This window comes from Balearica regulorum, chromosome 2 (genome assembly GCF_011004875.1).
Source record: "Balearica regulorum gibbericeps isolate bBalReg1 chromosome 2, bBalReg1.pri, whole genome shotgun sequence".
NCBI lineage: Eukaryota > Metazoa > Chordata > Aves > Gruiformes > Gruidae > Balearica > Balearica regulorum.
In genome coordinates, this window is record NC_046185.1 from 26,108,069 (window position 1) to 26,130,900 (window position 22,832).

The following is a 22,832-nucleotide window of genomic DNA, read 5'->3' on the forward strand; positions in this document are numbered from 1 at the left end:
CATAATTTAACTCATATTTTTCAAGGTTAGGTTTTATTTTCCTGGAGATACAGCAAGGCTAGGCAATCTGAATGGCACAAGAAAACAATCAGTTCTGAGCATCCTCTCAAACTTTTTAGGGTTCACTAGGTTTGTTATTTTTAAGTAAACACTGTTAATTAACACAACCAGAGTGAGTTTGAGACATAGAGGAAAAGCACAATAAATTATGTAAAAGGCTAGAGCCAGCAAGAGGGAGTTGCTAATCAAAATACAAGACCAGGCTAAAATCCCATTGTGTAATCTCAGCTCCTAGCTGACTCCTACACTAAGTGAAAGTCTCTGTTCCCATGTTCTAGTTGAAATGCAATTAAAAACTAACATCTACCCTGAGACTACTCATACCTGTACCTGGCTACTAGGTCTTCTCTGTGCACAAGAATATTGTGTTAATATCCAGACCAGTTTGTAGAGGCCATCCAAGTCATAACAAACCCCACATTTATGAAATAGCTAGTGTGATTTAAAGAGTATTTCTATACGATGTTTTAACCTCAAGCCAAAAGACCAAAACTCCAACAAAAAACAGCTACTTGAGTTGTTAAGACTTTTTATATAGATAGAAAATGACTCAATTTTTAGTACTTGAACTTGCTATGAATTAAGCTATGAACTCTCAGATCAATAAGATAAGCAACACTTCAAAAGATTTTTCCAAGATACAGCTGCAACTTTCCATTTAGATTTTGACAATTAAGAGGAATCTTACCTTTAGTAAGAAGTTTAGTGTCACTGTTATTGTAAGTACCAAATAAATGTACATTATTTTCAGCAATCTTGACATAAATGTACCTTTTTTCATATTCATCTGCAAAAATATTTCAAGAATGCCATATCATTTGGAGTTCAGTTTAAATAATAAAAACTACGCTTGGAGATAGAGGAGAATGTAGTTACCTGAAGGCATTTAGAGAGCATTAAAGCTGCTACAAGACTCAGTAATGGTGACACTAGTAAGGCTGAATTTTCAAACTGCAAAAGGTACCCCAAGAAGAGAGAAAACAAGTAGATTTTGTATACTTCATGCACCTGTTGAAGAAATAAAATGAAACACAGTAAAATAAAATTACAGTGGATATAAGTCTTGCTTTTTAGAGCAGTAGATAGCTGACTCCATCCCTATGTTAATCAGGGGATTAATGGATCTCTATTCTCTGGCTCATGAATCTAGCAGGGTACTGTTTGGCTCTGAAAAGTATTTCACATTAAAATGATCCTGGTCAGCCTCAGTAACTAGTGCACAATTCCTTCAAAAAAATTCTGTAAAAATGCCCAAAGTAGTAACATTTTACAAGGTCTCCCCATTCTGTAACTCCTCACTGTGATGCAGCATGAAGCAGTAACCATAACGCAACAGTATGAAAATACACAATTTGTGTGAAAGAGCTGACTACCGAAAACATGCACTTTCCTTGGCCTCACAATAACTTCTTCATTTAATCTATCGCAGGAATACACGGACCGTTACTGATGCTTTCTGTTATTCACTAATTGATAAGCAGATCTTACAAACCCTGACACTTGATTGTTCAGACTTTTACCAAAACACCCATCGTCTCCCTTATATTTTAAGGACCTTGCTTTGCACTAAAACAGAACAAACATTTCCCACTGCTGAGGAACAGAAAAAAAAAAAATTGAAAGAAGAGGTGACGGATTAGTATGGCATGCAGTTTGCAATGAAGCTACACCTAATAAAACTAGAAGGCACACGTGTACAAAGTAGCATGTATACCATCGCAACAGGCAGAGTAAAAATACCTTATTGTTGCAACATTTCTAAGAAACATTTTCCAGAATAAATTCAAATACTTTCTTGTACTGAAAAATTAACTGGCCTTCAGCATCTGCCTAGCCTATTTACTGGCTGAATCAGTACAGGATGGGCCATTCAGGGTGAAAGCGAGCCCTGTAACTGTACAGAGCCAACAGAGCAGTTTTTTAGTCAGCCCCACCCTACTGTGAGTAGGGAAAGGACAAGAAGAGGCAGCTAGGCCAAAAAGGATGCATGACTGAGTATCAGTCATCACTCTTTCAGCTCTCCAAGGATGTTTCAGGTCTCAGAGGCTTCTGACTCTTTTGTCAGGAAAGCTGTCCCAAACAGTAGTCCAAAACAGAGTTTAAAGCCATTTTATTCTTGTGATGGACATGACATGCACTTCAGCTGGACCCAGGCTGCAAGACACTCGAGTCATCACTCAGTCTGTACCCCTTGGAGCTCCTGAGCAGTAAGTATGGCAGGCGCCTCTGAGGCCTCTGAGGCTCAACTATCGGTTGGTTGAAGAGTTTTAATACCTTCTCCGTCTGTGCCAAGGCAAAGCTGTCTAGCAGAAAAAGGGAAACAGCCTGGACAAACAGGAGATAATGACTGTATTCCCACATCATCATGAAGGTGTATGTTGAAGCACTCACCAAAAGGTAACAAAACTTCTAGACAAAAAAAGAAGAAAAAAAGTGCATTAATTTCATACCTATGCATCGCTGTCATTAAGTAACTGAGAGGTCATTAAAACAGAAACTATGGAAATTAATTATTATTTTAGGAAACAACTAAAATACTGACTTCAGACATATTTAACATGTTCTCAAATGGAAGAGAGTAATTACTGAAACATTCAAAAACATTTAAAGCCAATCAGAAGAAATATCATTGACAGAGACAAAGGGAAAGGAAGTTACCACCATCTTCTCCGAGCAACAGGAAGAGTAACAAAATAGTTAACACCGTGAGAAAAATTCTGCATCAGTTTCTTGTAAAAAGACAGCACACAGCTCATTACAACCCTGTTCTCTCTGAACCCTCACAGGGGCATAACAGGGCAGGGCACAAGTCACTCAGCAAAAACTGCACATGCCCAGGTGAAATCCAAGTGGTTGTTTTGAAAAGAACAAACAAAACATCTACTGTTTTCTGCCTAGAGGGGCAATAGTGACAGAGGTAACTACTCTAGAGCACAGTTCTACCAGCAACTCTTTATTAAGAAATTAATTTTGCTTTACCTCAGCAGAACAATTTAGGTTTTTTTTTAAATAGCCTGTGAGAGCTGCTACTTGACATGCAAAATATGGCAAAGCCCAATTTTCCCTTGATGGTATGGAGTAATCAATTCTTGTTGTATCTGTCCTAGAATAAAGTACAGACAAACAAAATTATTAAAAGATTTGTGGAACAAAAATATCAAGGAAAGCCTTAATGTCACTTCTAGTTATCAGCATGGCCTTGCAAGCAAACTATTCCTGTATTAGGTGTAAAGTAACACTGACACAGTTTCGCTGCTGATACAAGTCACAAATTTAGTATCAGCATAGAAGGTCCAATCTTTATTCATTTATTCAGCAGGTCTCCTTACTAGGTGGCATTTATAGGACTGAAGGCAAAAAGTATCTGCCTCCAACCTTTTCTGACCCAGCACAACACTGTGTGAGCTGGATACATCACACAGTGCTTCTGCCAACCTGCACTGTGACAACGGAGCCTTCTTTGGCTACGAGCAGTTCTCAACGGTCTTACGTCCATGGACAGGGGACTACTGCCATAACAGCAGATTTTCACATTACAACGAAAATCAGCTCACAGCTGCGAGAAAAGACTCCTTTCAGTCCTCATACAATATGTTTTAAATAAGTGATTTAGGCGGTCGAGCACAACATACTTAGAATCCAAAGCAGTGCTCCCTCATAGCAGCAGCACCAGCAGATACTCTGTCTACAGGGAAAATTCTGCCCAGCAAAACAAGAGATTAAAGATAGATGGGGAGCGTGGGCTGAAACAGCAGCAGGGTCTTCTCATGGAATGACTTGACAGTATCTGCACAATTAGAGCTGTAGGAGAAAGTTTTAAAAAGTGCTAAAATGACTTAGAAGCACAAGTCACACTTTCAAATGAGATCAAAGGCATCAGTTTCAGAGATACATAGTCGTCTTTGTGTCTACTATGCTTTTAAAAAGGAGCCTCAAACTCCTTTATCATTTAGATATTTGAAAGCGCCACTTTTCATTTTTACCTCTAAGGCCTCTTACAGAGGCATATTTGGAGTTTTTTTAACTACTGGACCTTTCAATTTGTTAACATTGTTTAATCTTCTTTGCTGTTGAAAAAAAAAAAAATACAGGTTTATTCATCATTTTTCCTACTTTTCACTGTTCACACCAGCTTGATGAACAGTATTTTTAGCTACTAATCACAGATTTGGTCATGATGACTTCACACTCCTAAAAGACGTTTCCCAACAGTTCAACTTTAAAGGTATATCTCTAGTATTTTGCTCCTCCATAGCTCTTTTCTTTCAAGTGCTCTCAAGTTCACAGAAAGCCCCAGAGCTACATGGTGACAAACCAGGAATCTGAGCAGAAGTTCTCATTGCCCAAATGGGCCTCCCTATTACTGTGTTATTTCATAAAGGGAAGGGACATTTTATTGCAAGTGAAATATTTTTAAATAAAAAAATCTTGAGATCAGGATCATCTAAGAAGATTCCACTTTGCACAAAAACTCCTTACAAGAAGCAGATTTTTAAAAAAATATCAAAGATTCTTTACAAGAAAAATGCACTTGGTCATTTCCTTCTAAGCAACAGAACAACCATCACAATATTTAGAGCTGGCCACAAAGCAATTCTGTTTTACAGCAACTTCAGAAGTTTGTTTTCATTCTTCACCAGCACAAACCCAAAACCTTCTGATGAATGTTTTTGCAAAATGGAATTGTGTGAGAATAGTCCTGTATTCACAAACATACATAAAATCAATTCAACTGGCAGCGTGGATGGTCTGGACAACAGGCCTTTCCATTAATAAAGCATCATGAGAATCAGTGTATCTCTGGGAGATGTTTTGTTTTCAGCATAAGAGCTCACTCTCACAATGAGAACACAAAGTTTAATAGAAAGTATTTCAATCTGCTCTAATATTTTAAAATGCCTTATTGACAAACTAGATTGTAGAAAGATGCTTTTCTTACCTGTTAATAATGAACCATGCTACAGTCAGCATTCCTGCCAGCCAAGTCCCACTCATAACCCAACTGGTTACAAACAATGCAGTCACATAAATTCCCTGCAGTCCAAAAACTATACCAATGTAGAAATACACTGGTTCAATAACTTCCTGAAATTACAAATAAAAACGAAGAGACATAGCGGCAACTGAGCTGAAGCTGGAAATGATTACTATTTACTATTTGCATACTGCTAACAGTGTGCTAGTGCTAGATGCTTTACAAACAGGTAAGAGACAGCCCCTATTCTAGAAAAGTATTGAGCATGCTTTTATTTTGGGCTCAGGGAGAACAAAGCAGTGTGAATCAAGAGCACACTTCAGGACTCAGCTTGCTAGTGCCATGATTTTTCTATTTACTTTAGCATGAACATTGTATGTGTCAGATTTAATAAATCTATACTGCAGCAAGATATAAAGTTCATAGGAGCACTGGAATGAGTTACGTAGGGGAGAAACTTGGAGAAGTAAAGGTGTGGCAAAAATGGTTCCAAACAAAGAGAAGCATATATAAAATAAATAATAACAAAAAAAAGAATGAGAAATGAGAGGACACAAGTATGCAGTGTAAGCAGAACAAAGCCTGAGTAGAGCAGAAAGAGACAAAAGGTTTATCTACAAAAGTGTTTTTCCCATTCATCTATACGGGAACGCGTAGAGACAGGTACCACTACAACAGACTTCCATACTCCAAAGGAGCTAACTTTCCTGGTTTTAATGGATAGCACAGATACTCTCCACATTTCTAAGCTGTTTGTAGAAGTAAAGAATAACAGAAAAGTTTAGTGCATATAAACCCCCAAAATCCTATGCCAGAGATCAATCAGAATTGAGGAGAACCTGGACCTGGTGAGAGGCTTAGCTCAATTCATTCAACCAAAAGTGCATGTATTTATTGTACACAGCATAGAAAGTGTCATACACACACACAACCATAACAAAACCACAGAAAGTAGGAGAAATGCACATACTTCGCTACCAGATGCTTGATACAAAACACTGGCAATCAACTCTGGGTACAAAGTCATTTGCTGGACTGCATTTATCGTCTTCAGTGATATTGTCTTGTTGTTGTGTGTCAACTCATAAACACCTATAGACAAAAAAAATATATTATTCTTGGAATCACTTACTATTGCTGTTCTTAAAAGAGGTGAAAGTGTAGGGAGATTTGATCATTAAAGCTACTGACTGACTGACCACTCCTAATTTTAAAGCAATGAGAAATTTCTGTGCCAGATGCCATTCGACTCTACTAATTTAGCAACAAAGTTATTCTCATTTTTTGATTTAGTCTTTAAATAGAAGGCCCCAAACTAACCAGCTGAAGCATAGTCTTCTCAGAAACATACTGATGCAGTCCTGAAACCAGCTACCTACAGATCACCTTCACAGGAGGTTCTTAAGAAGTGAGACAAAGATGTAACAGGGATGAGCAGGATGTATTAAACCTGTCTCCATGAAGAGGTCAGATATGATGGGCTCATCACCCTTTTCACCCTTGCATTTCTGAGACTTCTAAGAATCACTCACTTAACACAATACACCTTTGTATGGGATTGAGATAAAATTGAAGCTGGCATACTTGAAGGATACATCATTCTGAGATATAATTAAAGAAAAGACTTGTCGTTACTTAGGACAATAGAGGGAAGAGGAAAAATAATCCAAATTGGGGGGGGGGGAGGGGGGAAGAACAAAAGCCCCAACAATAATGCATCAGCCAAACAAGATAACTGTTTCGAGCTCTGAGCATATCTTGGTGTGTGGTCTGCAGCTGGTTCTCTGCAGGCCAAACCAGGTCTTGCAGGACTTATAACTGGGTTCAGCACAGCTATGATACACTTTTGAAAACTGGGTGCCCCCATAATACCTAGTAGACACAATGAGCCTGCCTGTTTTCAGAGGCAGCATGCCTGAATGAGGCAGTCCATCTATGCACAGCATGAGTAATCTCCCCAGAGATAGTGAGGAACTGACTGTACCGAAGACTTATTATATATGGCTGACGTGCTACACATCAGCTAGGAAACTGTTCAACCAATAAAACTACACCTAGAAAGCTTAACTGGCTTCGGACAAGGTTTCATGAGGGGACTGAACTAATTCAGTGGCTGACTGCTGCAAGACACAGCTGTTTGTTCCCTCTTCTCTCCTGGATTTCTCACATTTTCCCCATGCTAGCCCAGGTGCCCTTCTGAATTTACTAAACTGGCATGGAAGTGCTCCATCTCCTTTTCATTGCTTTAGTTTTCTGCTGGTTTAGGGACCTAGGCCAGTGAGGTCCAGAGCCAGTGCAGGATAAAGAGCAGGAGCACAAAGGGAGGAGAGACCGTTGCCACCCATTTTGTTCTCATTCCTGTTTGTTTCTGTCCCCATCACTCAGTGCTCATTAACATCTATTCATCATAACTGACAGGAGTAGAAACCTCTGGCAGGGACAGGATTGAGTAGATCAACTCTTGACAGAAACTGTTCCATCTTCTGTCAGAGGATGGAAACCAGTTATTTCCATCCCCCATTCCCAAATTAAACATCAATTATGCTTACATGGCAGAAAATCCACTATGTAGCATCGGCAAACCCAACCATAACTTCCATATGGGGTAATAAGAGAGTAATATTCATCCTATTCCAGAGTACTGATTAAAGGCAATCTGCTGGAATACAGGACAGTTAAATATTGTTTTTTAAAAGGCACTGAAAAGTTAGGACTGCACACAGTTTTTAATTAATCTGACTGATATACCTATATAAGAGTACAAAATCAGGCTCGCCAGTCTGCAGGAGTTTTCTACTGTCTCCAAAAGGAATAGGACTTTTCAAGGTTAATAAAACAAATGGGTCTTGTACCTCTTTCAAAGGAAGGAGCCTTTAGCAGTTCTTTATAGAATGAGTAATAAATGGCGCTGTCACCCTGAAATGTAATTTCTCGTTCAAGTTCCTAGGAAAAAAAAAAATAATATTCACCTCCTGCAATCTCTTCCCACAGAAGACTATATATTTCAGATAGACTGGTTTTGTAATACAGCACATGGTTATGACTCCATGGTACATCTTCAAAGCATTCCACAAACATTAATCTTCATAGCACCTCCATCAGGTATATAAAGCTCTCTATAACTTAGCAAACATGCTTGGAATCAGAGCAACTCAAATCCCCACCATAAGTCAGCACAAGATCCACAGGATCTTTTCATATTCACAAACCTGAATTTCATTCAACTTTCCATACTTCACTAAACAATACAGTACTTAAAAAACGCAACCCATACATTCCTGTTGTTTAGCTTATACAATCCCAATATGCATCAGGTTTTTTTCTCCAAATTTTAGAAAGGTATTTAAATGATAAAGGATGGCATGGAAAAACATACAAAAGCATGACAAGACAAGACTACTGTTAGTAGGAGAAATACTTAAAAAAAAAAAAGAAAGAAAACAACAAAAAAAGGACACTATATAAAAAAAAGAGGCCTGAGTAGAATGACATGGGATTCTGCAAGCAAGTAGTTCCAACCTGACATGGATCAGCTTTGATTTCAAGGACACAATTCAGCTTTTGTTTCAGTAGTTTAATTTGTTTCTTTACCTGCCTGCTGGAAAACCAGAATTTCCGTTCATGGTATGTTGAGAGGTACACAGCATACATCATTCCACTAGTGACTGCCGCAAGACAGCCAAAGAAAAGTTTTGCAAAACGCTGGATTAACATATCTGAAAAGGGACAGTGAAAAAGCTAAAATAGTCCAGAGGACTTAGAAACAAACAGTCTGCCCTAAATAAGACTCATTTCTGAACAGCAAGTAAACTTAATGGCATCAGAGCTATCACACCATTGTCAGCACAGATACATCGAGAACTGGTTTGTTATTCCTGTCCTCCAGAGTTTTCCTTCCCAGCTGTTACCATTGCTTCACAGGACTCTCAGATAAAATACTCACACACTACACTGAAAATTTATCTCCATTCTAGTACGCTTCTTTTTGAAATGAATTTCAAGAAGGAAAAGTGTCTTCCAGATAAGCAGAGTGAACTAGATTTTACCCAAAACACCACAAACTTCTTAAAGATATTAACAGAAAGAGGTGGCAATACCACATCTAACATCAATACTGAGACATTCTGTTCCCTGTTCTGTTTTCAAATATAAGAGGAAGGAACTAATCTGAATTTTACCAAACTCATTCAATGGGCATCTACTTCACCTGTAGCTCCAAGTTAGTATGCATGTTTAACATAGAAGTTTTTGGTGAGCGCTTGCCTAAACTTACACCTGGTTTTAGTTCTGTTTCTTGAAAAGCTGTAAGGACTTTTTGTCTGTTCTTGTTTCAGTACCATTACTTCATGCCTTTCAGCTTCTCAACCAAAGACCATTCCAGACATAATTACAATATTTATTTGTACTCAAGTAGTAATAAAAGTAAGATTCTTAACCCCTCTGTCTCTCCGCCTTCCTCTCCCGTCCAACCTGAAACAATCCAGGACTACCACTTTACATACACAAAATACATATAACACATAAAATGTCATTATCAAAGAATTCTAATGTGCATGCCTGGGTTTTTTTTGAAACATTCAAAAACCTAATTCAAAATAAGTCTGTTATAAATTACTGTGCTACAAATATCTTCCCATAAAATGTAAAAGAATAATGAAAAAAAATCAGAAGTTGGCTAAAAATTCTGTAGCTTACATTTTGGCGATCTTCCCAGCTTTGAGTTTTCTTTGTTTCTCTCCTCTGGAGCCATTTTGTCAGATTCTGTGCAGTTTTGCTTCTTTCTCTGTCGCAGGTCTGCTGCCCCTGAAGACATTTTTTTGAAGTTATTGCAACACAATACCTAAAATCGCACTCTGAGAAATCCACAGCAGCACGTAACAGCCAGTTATTGCTACTGATTCAACCCCACAGCAGATATACTTGACAAAAAGACTCAATTAAAGTCATATGCATAACTAAAATAACAATATAACAACACAGAAATCAATTCCTATGTTATTCCTTAGAAAATCCAACAGTTTTCTCCTGAGGCCATACTCTGGGATTACCCAGAACCCAAACTGGAAGCTAACGGATTTATTCCATAGTGAACATATTATATAAATGAAGGAAAGTGGTAGTTTGTATGTTGATACAGACACTGGGAGATATTGGTGGCAATTTAATTCTACTCTCATCCTAGTTTTATGCTGATATAGTACAGTAGTGTACTAGGCACGTTACTGTAATATAAAAATTGGGCTAATGCATTATTTTTAATTAAGCTGCCTGTTATGCATATGGTGAAAGCTTTTATATAGTAAATATAATATCACTTTTTTCTTCCTGCCAGATCTACTGGAACTAAGTAGATTTATGAATTCTTAGTCTAACATATAATTAAAAAGCCCAGTCCGCTAAGCCACGTAGATCACTTCAGGGCTTCTTTGGTTTCTGTTTTTTCTCTAACCAACAATGGCAGTTCTAAGCCCTGGTCCATTTATTTTACAGTCAGAAAAGCAACCAGATTAATTAACCAGAGTGCAAGTCTCCATACAAAAAGACTCACAGCAAAAAGTCTGTTATAATTACTGTATTAAAGATGACGTCCCACAACATTTATGTGATTTAGAAGTGTGATGAAAAGGTTTAACCATAACTGACACTCCAGAATTTTTAGCTCTCCAGTTTGACCTACTGTCCAACAACTGCTTGAAATTTTGTAGCCACTGATTTACTCTGGACTTAAAACAGCTCTTTCATAAAGCCATTCAACTTCAAACTTGATGTGTCAATCATCACATACCATAAAGTTTTCAATTACTCTGATTGTATATTACTTCAAGTCTAAATCAGATTACTTTTAACTCCGAACTATTAGATTTAAAAGTTAGAAACTAGAGATAGTAATATAAATAAACTGTTAAAGTGGTGTCTGCCTGTATCAGGACACCTATATTTGTGTTTTAACAGGATTTTCAAAGCAATTTATAAATTATTCTGAGCAAACCAAGATCTCAATGATAACATTTTTCATGGAATGAACAGAAAATGTCTACCTTCTTAAACAACATAAGAATTGGAAAGATATTAAACAAAACAAGGTTTAGGCTGTTCAGTATCACATTTATCATTCTGTCAATCCAAAACGAAATATACACCAGTATCACTTCATGTCATGTATGAAGTTAATCAGCAGCACAAACACTGAGTGCACTACAATTAAAAATCACTTGTACCACACAAAATAAAATGGAGGGAAAAAAACCCTAGATCACTAGAATGGGCAGATATGTGCTTGGAAAGCTTGCCCTTATCATTCTAGTTATGACCAAAGCAACAGCAGTGAGAACACTGGAGGAAAAGTAATTTCTTTTGCTTTTCTGCAGGTAAGTGAGCCATACAGTGTAACACACTTCGAAAGTCTCAAGTTAGCAGCAGTAATAGAAAACTCCCGAAGAAAGAACAACTTAAAATTCTAATTCTGAAACAGCTACATCTCAGTCAGCAAATGATCTTCACCTTGGTTTTGAAAACTGCTCAACATATTCCCCCTCTAAAAGCAGTAACAAAGATCCAAGTACGCTACTTTTGTTCCATTTGCAGCTGCCTCAAACAAGAAAAATGTTTCCACTTCTGTGAATCCTTTACATGGGGTGAAATGAAAGTCAAACAAGTTGACAACTATAAGTAATCTAGGATTTTGAACTGATGACACAGCCTCTAGTACCTCTCTATACAGCATGCAATTTTTCATCTGAGATTGCCTTCTAGTTCCCTGTAAGTTCGCAGTACATTTTGCTTTCCAACTCTTGTTCAGACAACATGCATTCCACTTATTTGTGTGTATCTATTGCAGAAAATCGTAACTCATTGCTCCTGCGTGCCACTATATTAATCCATTTTTCGCCTGCAAATTGAGCAGTGTCTGCAATTCTTGTCCTCTCACCTAAAGAAGGATAAGATAGAGCTGGGAAATGTTCAGAGAAGGGCCACGAGGATGACCAAAAGTGTGCAATGGCTCCCATACCAGGAACAAGGAACCAAGTTGAGGATGCCTCAGTCTAGAAAGGAGGATGACCAATAAAAACATGCCAGAGGTCTACAAGCTAGTGAAGTGCACAAACAGGCTGAATAGAAAGCAGTGATTCACCTTCTTTTCTAATACTGGAACAAGAAGTTATCAAACAAACCCAGTGAGTCAGGCTAAAAGGAACCAGTTCATCGCACATCATGTTCATGTAGACCACTCCTACCCAAAGAATGTTCTGTGAATGAAGAGTTTACATAGATTCAAGAGAAGATGGACATATTTATGGAGGACAAACAACCAAAGACTACTAAATACACAGAAATCATGTCCAGCTCATAAACTGAGCTGAGAACAGTTGGGAGGCTGGAGTATGGCACGGGACAGTATCGCATGTGCTTGTTTTACTCTTGCATTTCTCTGAGTGCCTACTTACAGTCATGTTTCTGCTGATTTCCCCAAGAAAACTAAATGCCATCTCCTAATGCCCACAAAGGAGGTTAGCACAAGAGACTTGGAGAAAAATCGTGGGGGGGGCTAGAAGTGAAACGAGAGAGGAGAGAGACTAAAACATACAAACAGGGAAACGAAAGGGATGCCAAAGAAAAAAAGCACACTCACGGAGGCATCCACGGAGCTGATGGATGCTGCCCCGGGGTGCTCTGCACAGAGGCAATGCCAGGCGAGGAAAGAGAAACAGACCCCAAGTTTCTGGGCTTCCAGCTACCCAGCTTCCTCCCGCTTGGTGCTGCAAACGATGGGCTGCCCTGGGCGGGGAACAGGAGGCCTCGTCAGCGGGGCCCGAGGGGTCCGCCGAGGAGGGATCGGCCTGGCCTGAGCCGGCACTGTCACCAGCCGCTGCAGCGGTGGGATCAGCACTGCCGGGGGAGGCCGACCCCGTGTCCTGCGGGCCAGTGTTCTACCTTCGTACGTGCGTTACTTTACCGGCGCGTACCTCACAGAAACCGCGAGCCCCAGCTGCGGCCACACTGCCGACCTGCGCCAGGAGAAGCGGCCGCGGCCCCGGCTCCGGCCCGGCCCGGCAGGCGCCGGCCGGGGCCACACCGACGGACCTCCCCGCCCCCTAGCTCCACGGCCTGAGGCGGCGGCGGCCCCACCGAAACGGCCGTTGGGCGCGCGCCCCCTCACACGGTACCACCGGGCACGGGACAGGGCGGCCCCGCCGACAGCGGCGGAAGGGGATAAGGGTGACACACACGCGCCGCCGCCCCCCTCACCTTCCTCCATCGCCAGCCTGCGGCCGCCGCCCGCCACCGGGGCCCCCCGCCGTTCTCTCCGGGGGGACGCCGCCCCGCCCGCGCTCCTGCCGCCGTCGCCCGCTTCTCGTCGGCCCCGGGGGCGGGAGCGCTCTCGCATAACACGGCGAGCGGAGCGCAGCGGCCCCTCTCTTCCTGCCGCCCCGCTGTTGCTCCCGCACGTCGGACGCCTTCTCCGGCGGAACTGTGGTGGCAGAGCGGGAGGGGGAGGCCGGAGCGCAGCCGCGGCGTACCGAGGCGCAGGCGGCCGCCTGGCCTGCGCTTCCGGGGGGGAGGGAGCGGGGCTCCCGCTGCAGCCGCACCGGCCCGCTCGGGAAGCGCGAAGCTCCGGCCTCCTGTCAGGGCACCCCGCCTCGCAGCCTCCAAACTAACATCACACGGACAGTGAAGTGCAGTTCCCTGCCGCTCCCACCCGCCAGCCCAGCTCCAGAGGGACCGTGGCCCTTCAGAAGGGCCTGCCCAGGCCGCATGCCCGAGTCAGAGCGTGTCCGGTGGGTGCCGCTGGCTCGGCACCCCGCCTGCCCTCCGCAAAGAGCCTCCCTCCCCAGGCGGGGAGGTCTCCCTCCTGGCCACCTTCTCAGGCTGTAGCATCGCAGCTTTGCCTTCCGTGCAGATTTTTAGGTGTCAAATTCAGCAGCACAGCATTATCTGGAGAGCCCGGGCTTGATAGTTATGCACAAAACTCTGGGCTACCTGCAAGGGCCTGGTGAGAGAAGTGGTTGGTTGAGCCTCAATGTGCACCTGTTCTGGGTTCCTTTTTGCATCACGATGAACTACCAGAGCGCGGTACCAGCACCCCATTGTCGCAGGACAAAAGTTGCCCCCACCCACAATGGAGTTACAGTCTGCTTTTAGGAAAATGGGCTGTATTTGTAAAGGGAGGCCAGTGAAAAAGTGTAAGGAAGAGATGAAGTGTCCTTAAGCAGAGGAATAGGTGGGCATCTTGGCATACCAGCCACCTAATGATGATGGTGGTTATTGTCAGCACCCTGGCAAAAGAAGGATTTGGAGGGATGGTGTAATTTTGTGAATGTGAACTGGGCATGCCTTCAGAGCATAAAGGATAGCATGGAAAAGTGTTTTCTGTAACTTAAGAGGTGGGGAAGCCAGTGTGTTCACTGATGGATGTGATTAGAGATAGTAGCTAGGTTAGGACCGGACTGGTGATGAAGGATCTTTAAAGTGAAGTTATGTACTTTATGCTTGAAATGACAACAGATAGAGGTCCAAGGAAGAGACAAAGAATGGGATGATATATCTACAACAACACTCACCTCCTGCATTGTTTATTGCAGGAGCCCTTACGGTCTCTCCCAGTCAAGACTTTCTCATTTTGGGGAGTCTGTGAAGCACAGTGTTTGGTTGCACCTATCCACAAGTAGTGATGCTGCAAGAAAGAGCAGATTTCACCCCAAAGAAGTAGCAGCTTGGATTTTTCGTAATGAAAGTCCTGAGTTCTGACCGTGACAATAAGCTGAGCTGATTATATACATGGAGCTGGATTTGTTGCAATACGACAATCCCCTGATCTTGCAGCTACGACAATATAAGCTACTTCTATGCTGTATTTGGGATGCCAGGACAGGGCCAAGGCTGGCATCCTCCCTGACCTCAGGAGGTCCCACTAAGAAGGAGTCTTGCTGATACTGATTGCATTTGCCACTGCAGAGACCCAAATGCTTGATTCTTGGGCTGGGATTGTCAAGGACAGAAGTTCTCGCCCTGCTGTGCCCCAAATCCACTTGCAGATCTCTGTGATGGGCTGAGAGCTCAGGGCAGAATGGGCTGCTTGGACCACAGAAGGAATTTGTGTTTTGGTGGTTGGCCACAGCCCTGGGGAGGGCTGGGGTGGACCTACAAGTCTTGCCCAAACCTGCTGTGCAAAGAGAAGATCGAGACAGCTGGTGCAGGACCCAGCCCAGGGGGAAGGGTGCTCCCAAGCAGCACATCTTCCAAGGCGCACCATGTTGTCTCTTTCCTAGTGCTCCAGCTCTAGGGGATGGACTGAGCACAGGCATGGTCTTGGATTGGCAGGCAGCCACTCAACAGACCACAGCTGTACTACAGGCTAGCCTTTCATGTGGGATTTACCTCCACTCATCATCATGGTCACGGTGAGTTGTTTAATAGGTGGTGTATATTGCCCTGTCCAGAGTTTATAGGACTGTTGACTTAGCAGATACGTTCTAGCAAAAGCTGGAGAGCTGGGGCAAGATCTGGTGCTTACCTAAATCAGTTTAGATTTTTCTCTGTCTTAATTCAGACTTGTGGTATCAAAGGTTGGGGATCTCTAATGTATCTAGAGATGCACCGAGGTTCGCTACCAAGGTGCAGACATCGTTCCCCATGTAAGTGCTCTGGACTAAATTCTGCTGCCCTTTGAGAGAGTCTTGCCTTGAACATGAACTGTCGGTTCAGAATTGTAATGTCTGGGAGCAGGATGGTATTGACCAAATATTGAAAGATTGCTGAAGACACCCGGACATTTGCTAACTAATGGTGTAGAAATAACCAGAGTGAAATAACGAGAGGTTGCCAGGATCTGTGCTGTCTGCATCTCATCATGTGTATGTGTCTGGAGGCAGTTCCCCAGGCACAGTCTGCCAAGGGCCAGGCTGCCCGGGCTCGATTTTGGGTCAGGAGGCTGTGACCCCAGCAGCTGGCCCTGTCCACTGCAGGAGTACGTTGCTGAGCAGAGCAGCTGGGCTTATTTAAACCTCTTGGAAGCAAACTGTTGGAGGAGCTATCGAAGAGGTTTGTGGGAATTGCCCCTTGGGGACTGCGTCTTCGCAGTGCAGTTGGGCCAGTGGCCGATCAACTGCTGGAAACTGATTTGGTTACTTGTCTAGCAGCTGCAAGGAAAAAACTAAACCAATTTCTGTGTCCTATTGGAGCGTAAAATGAGATTTATACGTTTCCTGGATTTTTTAATAAAATCTAAAATACGTCTGCAATTGTTGATTTATTGGATAGTTAAAAGAGTTGCTTATGGTTTTAATGATCCATAAATTATGCATTGCGGTTTTAATGTAATTGGTTTTGATCTGGTTTATTTTTTTCATAACTTGATTCTGTTGCAAGTTACTGGAATATGCACAAATAATCATTGCAATCAAACCATCAATAATCGTTTTAAATATCTGTACTTAGACCATCAGTACATGGACAGGAATAAACCAAATGACTGCACAGTTATGCTCTAGATTTCATTTTTCTTAATCCTTCTTTGTACCTGCTGTTTCATACTGTCCCCTGTTATGTTTCTTGTGCAACTCCAGTTTTTTACTAATGCTCCAGCAATGTGGATCATTCCACACCTTGAATTCAGTAGAACTATAAATGCACAGCAAGTTATTTACATGCATAACGGTACAGATGATAGCAAAAGAGTGAAAAATCCAATCATCTGCTCACTAGGTTTTCATTTTTTCTCCAAGGTCTTCTATGGAAAAATTGCACATTTGAAGGTGGGAGAACCAAAAATCATCTTTCATGCAAGCTTCTTTCTCCCAGAATGAATACGCTGAAATAATTTTCAGAATAATGTTGAAAATGTTATTCCTGGTGCACCTCAATCTTCCAAAATGCTTTCTGTAACTAATATTATATGAAAGTTATTTCATTTGGCAGCTTATTATGTGCCCTAAACATTGTGCTGTAATATATAACAATGAATAAATATGGGGATGTTTTGTTCTTTTTCCAAGCTTTCTCTGTACAAACATGCATCATGTATCTGCATGATGGCATTCGTTCTCTATGTACATATTATTTCTAAGCCCTACAGACATAACTTTCCTTTTTGTTTACAAGTCCACAATATTGATGCTTTCTGGTTTAACAATCTTTCTTTCTCTCTTTTAGAGACGTCAGGAGGCAAACAGACACAGATGTACTTTAGTATAAAGCATTAATACTGGGCATATTTGTCATTACTCAAAACTGAAGAATGTGTGCTTGTTTATTTTGTAAACAAATTCTATTTTTTCTATGTTGAAGACCCTGTGCCTAAAATTTTTTGTAAAGTTTAGTTTCAATAATCAGGTAATGACTGCAGATGTCTCACCTGCTCTCCTAATTTCAGCCTTTTGTGGGGTTAATCTTCTGTCTTCTAACTTGTGGTTCTGGATTATCAGTATCCCAAGGTTTTGCTTATTTTAATTATTTCAGGCCCTTCCGTCCCCAAAGCTGTATATGTTCTACTAGAGTGTAAAAAATACTGCCTATGTAAGTGTGTGCGAAGCCAAGGTTTTGCACTGCACTCTTCCAAATGATACGGGGAATGCAAGGAAATAAGTGGGGGGAATACTGGGGATAATGACAATAGGGAAGCACTACTTAAAACTGGACCTAAGAAGTCAGAAAATTAAACTACACAAACCATATAGAACCAGCTAGAACCTTTGGGATTTTTCTATCTGTTTAATTCTTTTCCTGCTTTATCTCAGCACAGCTTTGAGTGCTTTTGATCACTTCAGCTCTTGCCTGCCTTGCCCGGGATATAAGTGAGTCAGGTTCTATTGTCACCTGCTCCATTGTAAAACTCGGTTCATATCATTAAATCAACGGAGCAGATTTAGATTTGCACACTGAAACAGAGTTAGGGACATGGAAGCATGCTTTGGCTATGTTCTCTTTTTGCTTCTATGCTCTGGTGGTAAATCTATGTTTTGGTTTCTAATGGGGCCTTTGTAATTTTTTCTTATCCCTTTTAGCAGCTCCCCCCAAAATGGCAGACGCTACTGATGTGATTGCCACATCCACCTTTCTCTTCGCTTTTGTCTTCCACCTTGCCTCTTTTTTGACCCTGTCTTCAATGGTGCATTTTCCAATATTGTCCTTGAAGCAGCATGAGATCCTGCACGTTCGTGTTCTTTACTTCTTCCCGTCACTTCTGATGCTTCTCTGTAATCTAGAACTAACTCATAAGTCAGCCTGTGTTTGTGTGATGCTGTACAGCCTCTCATCCTGTCCACTTTCTCTTCTACTGCTTCTCTGTAATCTAGAACTAACTCATAAGTCAGCCTGTGTTTGCGTGATGCTGGACAGCCTCTCATCCTGTCCACTATCTCTTCTACTTCCCTCTAACAATCCCATCATCTTCTCCATCCCTTGTTTGTACCACCTTAAATAACTCCTCACCCTTCTTTGTGTTTTCACCCACCAAAAATGCATTGATCCTTATCATAGTTGCCTTTATCTGACCTGTAATTTTCTGTATTAGTTTCTTGCTTTCATCTTTCTTCATAAGACCAAGCAACGTCAGCTGGCTAATTGCTGTATTGTTCCTCCAGCCAAGTGCTTGTGGAGCACTGTATCAGTAATAAAGTCACGGTAAAAAGACTGCAGGAGAAAAAACCCTTGGTATTTCTTTGTTTGTTTGTTTATTTAAACACCCCCACACACCCTTAGTGATGTGACTTCCTTTCTGTACCATTTCCCTCTTGCTACTCTTGCTCCAGTTTTTGTTTGTGCTGTAGACAAAGTTCCCCAGGGCAGGAACCTGACCCTTGTATTTGTAAAACACGCAGCGTATTATGTGCCTGGCCAGAAATAGCTGTAAGGGAGTGTAACTGGCCGATAGCAGCCTTGCCCTCTGCTTGGCCTCTGCTCTGTGAGGAGGCCCAGTGCTCTGCCATTGCCTCTGTTCTTTCCTGCACTCCTTTTTTCTCCCTGAGCTGTCTCTTTGACTTTTATCCAAGGATAAAGCCCTTTGAGGTGGATGACTCACAGCTCGGCGGCACTTCCTTTGACTCATGCTTTGCCACCTAGGACATTGGTCAGCTCTTACTAAACCGCAGTTTATTTTTTTTATTGCTTATGACGACATTCCTAGCAGCTCTCATCTCTGTTTTCACCATCACTTCTGTTGAGTCAGACCTGTGCTTGTTTTCCTACGGTTGGTCAAAGCTGCATTTCCCCCTTTCTCCCTCCCCTTGGGTTTAATAGCCTTTGTTTTTTTAACCATCCCCTGCAGCTTTTGGAACCTGGAGGCTCTCTTGTCTCCAGAGCCCAGCTGTTGGGGCTGCATTTCTGAGGAAGAAGGTGCTGCTTCCCACCACAGCCTGCCCTGCCAAGAGGGAAAGGCAGCCTGGCCCCTTGCCTCCCCGTGCAGCATCATCGCCGTTAATCAGCTGCTTGGCTGTGAGCAGCGCAGCCTCCCCGGCTCCCAGCGGCATCCCCAGTGACACTTGTGCGATGACAGTGCAGTTGGTGGCATCGCAGAGGTGCTGATAATGAGGGCTTAGCAAACACTTCAGCTGGCGCAAAACAAGCGCTAGAATCCAGGTCACTTCCCAGGCAGTGTTGTCTCTGCAGGGCAGGGCTAGCATGACTGGAAGTCACTGAAGCCCCATCCCTGGCACTGACATCAGCAGGAATGACTGATCACATCCAGGAAATTGCTCTTGGAATATCACGCTTGTTTTTTCACCTAAGTATTTTTCAGAGAAGTGGTGCAGTGTAATCGTTAATGTATTTGTGCCTCAGTGTCCTATTAAATACTCTAGTCGGGCATATCTCTCCATCCCAACACAGCAACTCCCACCTTTAGCCCCATGTTCTTGTCCGGCCGCATTACTGCTGGCAGAAGGAATGGCAGTATCACTGCTTTTGATGGGTTTCCAACTTTAAGCAGGAGGGAGTTTGGCCTGATGCTTGAAGATTATAAATCAGGAATACAGCTCATGGCCCTAACATTAAGCAGACACTAGATCCCTCCTCAAGAGTTGCGTCTAGTGTTATTAAAACATCTTGGACTCAAGCATCTCTCTGCAGCTGGTGCTGTTTTTCAGTGGAGTGAGTAGAAACAGACTTCAACGAGAGCAAAACACACTCTGACCAGTCAGATTAGCTATTACCAAGCTACTGAACTGTTTGTTGTCTGCTAGGATTTCCTAGACAGCAGGAAAGGAAGTCAATGGCACTATATGCTGCTCTTAATGTAGGGTGCAGCTTCCATCTGGGATGCGGCTTCTCGACTCTCAGGCAGCTCTGAAAATCCCAGCTGCAATTTTCTGAGGAGCAAACGTAAGCCAGGCAGTTTTTTACAGAGAGGTGTGATTCCTCTAGAAAGGGCAGTGCTGTTCCCTGAGCTTTTCCTGACTCCCAGTCGGCATTGCCGGTCTTTGACTTCATTTCCAGAACTGGTGCTGTCTGAATGAAACTGCTGCATTTGAAATTATTACCTTTACTGGCACCTACATCAGTCTGTATAACCGCTTTTATAAGACAGGGGCATTATGAAAAAAAGCATGGAAAAAATAGACATAACGCATACGCAGGACACACATCATGGTATAATGATGCATAACTATACGGTTACATAAATGCTTTTCTTGGGGAATCACCCGTGACGGCAGCAAGCTTTGCCTATCGTGTTTGGGCTAGTTAAAGTACTGATTCATCATACTTTGAATAGTTTGTTTCCTGCTTGTTCTAGAGTAAATGGGTTACTGCCTACAATTTCAATAGTAATTACTGAAGATGAGAGATTGATCCAGTGATAAAACTGGGTCATCTGAAGAAGAATAATGATTTACCCCACATGTCAAAGCTCGCGACGTTACTAGAATATTGCTAGCTTGTTTGCAGACCGACTCTTCCTCTTCCTGCCAGGTGCATTTCCATCAACTGGGGTTACAAATCTAAGCATATGAGCCATGGGTTGGCTCTTTTGTTCCTCCTCCATCTGAAGTCTCCCCATCCTTCTATTCATGCCACTCGCCTTGGACTCATTTTTGCAGTTGCATATTTCTCCTTGAACAATCCCACCATCCGATACGCATCAAGTTGGTCAAACCTTGAGCACAGAAAGCAGCGCAGCTGCGTTGCAGCAACGCTTGCCGTGCTTGAATTTGTGCTCTGCTTCCAGTGAAAGTAGTTGTACCACTTCTTGTAACCCCTATAGCTTGCTTAGCTCATTCAGCTAGCTCTGGATGAAACCTTATTGCGTTGAATGAACATGCCTAGATGGAGAGGGGAGCAAAAGGGAGCAATGCCATGAGAGAGAGGAGCTGGCTAGGCAGGGCTCTCAGCTTATTCTGTTCAGATGGGAACTCTGGAGGAGATGCCCACATTGATTTTTTAAAGCACAGTGTGATCCCCAGAGAAAAGGCACTGTATTAGTGCAAGATATTTATTATTAGTGGTGTTATTACCGGTGTTACAGTGGCTGTTACTGTAATACCTTATTGCAATGCTTACACAAGAAGCAAATACACGTTGGCAGGTGGAGGGAAGGAAGGAAGGAAAGCTATGGATTTGCTTCAAGCAAAAGTGGCTAAACTTGACATTTCATCTGAATACAGTCATCTCAAAACAAAAGCAGATTCTTTGCTTCCTTGTAAATCTTTCTGGGTGTTTTTGAGTTGATGATGCAAGTGCTTTCTGCACAGGTAAAACAGACAGCCTGGATAGTAGGTGGATGAGAGATCTATCATTAATGAGCAATTTATGAAGAGATTAATTTATGGAGAGTTCAGATGAGCAAACATTCAACATGTTGGTGCATATTGCTAGTGAAAGTGCCAAATGTTTATATGGTTTCTGTGATGGGAGAATCTGGGGAAACCAGGCTTTGTGGCTGAGCTTAGTTGGCTGTGCTACTTTTTCCTGTGTACATCATGTTATAGTCATTTGTTAAATATCCTTCCCAGCTTTACATAACTCTGACCTTACAGGTGAAGAGTTTGGTCCTGCCCTAGGAATTGCAAAGTGAATGATGTTTGTTGACGGAGGCAGATAATGCCTTCCTTTTCAGTGAGTCAAGATGTCAACAGCAACGACTTGGACAGGAATTGACAGGAAATTTAGGCTTAGTCCTTGAACTCGTCATTTTTGGCAGAGATGTGAAGGAACAAAACACAAAGAGACAGAGGGGGAAATCTGGATTCCATCCTGGAGAGAAAGCTTACTTGAATTGCTTGGTCATGGACTAGTTCGTTTCATTCACAGAAAACACTATGGCTAGCCTCAAGAGAGAATACGGTATCCATCCCAGTGACATTAGGGACCCTGAGAAGCAGAAATCATGTAACCCTTCCCTGGAATATGCTTCATGAGGGTATAGTTAACCACTGTAAGGGCCCACTGTGGCTTCACTGAATTCAAATAGTCCCACAAACATCACTGAAACTTCTCTGGTGAGTTTTGTATACAGTATTTGACTATAAATTAAAACTGAGCGTAGATGGTGAGTGTTCAAAATGTTGGTTAATTTTTTCCCGAAACAATTTCTTAGGCTAGAGTTTAAATTTTCATTAGTTCAAAGCATTGACTTTTTTTGGTTCATGTCTTCCAGATGTGCAGAATTGCAAATCAATAGCCAGTCTCCTGCAATAAATTTTTGTTTTAGACACTTTATGGTCAGGGTAAAGACTACGTATGTAAATGGGGAGAAAACAGATAGACTGCTAGAAAACGAGCGTGCCTGCCTTTCTTTAGAAAGGTTAATGGAAGTATCAGCCTGCGGGTATTGCATTTGCTTGTGGAGTTTTCTTTCCTCCTCCTC

The 22,832-nt window shown here is 42.2% G+C and overlaps 1 protein-coding gene across 5 annotated transcripts in view; it reads right to left on the reverse strand.

The window, feature by feature from the left end:
• Nucleotides 1-13,537, reverse strand: part of DPY19L4 (dpy-19 like 4) — a 34,472-nt gene extending 20,935 nt beyond the window's left edge. For 2 of the 5 annotated variants that reach the window (XM_075743694.1, XM_075743692.1), the window contains exons 1-10: nt 13,283-13,536; nt 9,731-9,838; nt 8,627-8,751; nt 7,888-7,978; nt 6,006-6,127; nt 5,000-5,145; nt 3,040-3,163; nt 2,335-2,469; nt 937-1,068; nt 749-847 (exon numbers count right to left, since the gene is read on the reverse strand). In XM_075743694.1, coding sequence (XP_075599809.1) covers nt 749-847; nt 937-1,068; nt 2,335-2,469; nt 3,040-3,163; nt 5,000-5,145; nt 6,006-6,127; nt 7,888-7,978; nt 8,627-8,751; nt 9,731-9,838; nt 13,283-13,421 — 1,221 coding nt within the window. In that variant the 5' untranslated portion in view covers nt 13,422-13,536. Of the gene's footprint in view, nt 1-748; nt 848-936; nt 1,069-2,334; nt 2,470-3,039; nt 3,164-4,999; nt 5,146-6,005; nt 6,128-7,887; nt 7,979-8,626; nt 8,752-9,730; nt 9,839-11,963; nt 12,093-13,282 lie in introns of those variants that run through there. The other 3 variants (XM_075743693.1, XM_075743695.1, XM_075743696.1) reach the window with 3 other exon arrangements.
• Nucleotides 13,538-22,832: the final 9,295 nt, after the last annotated feature.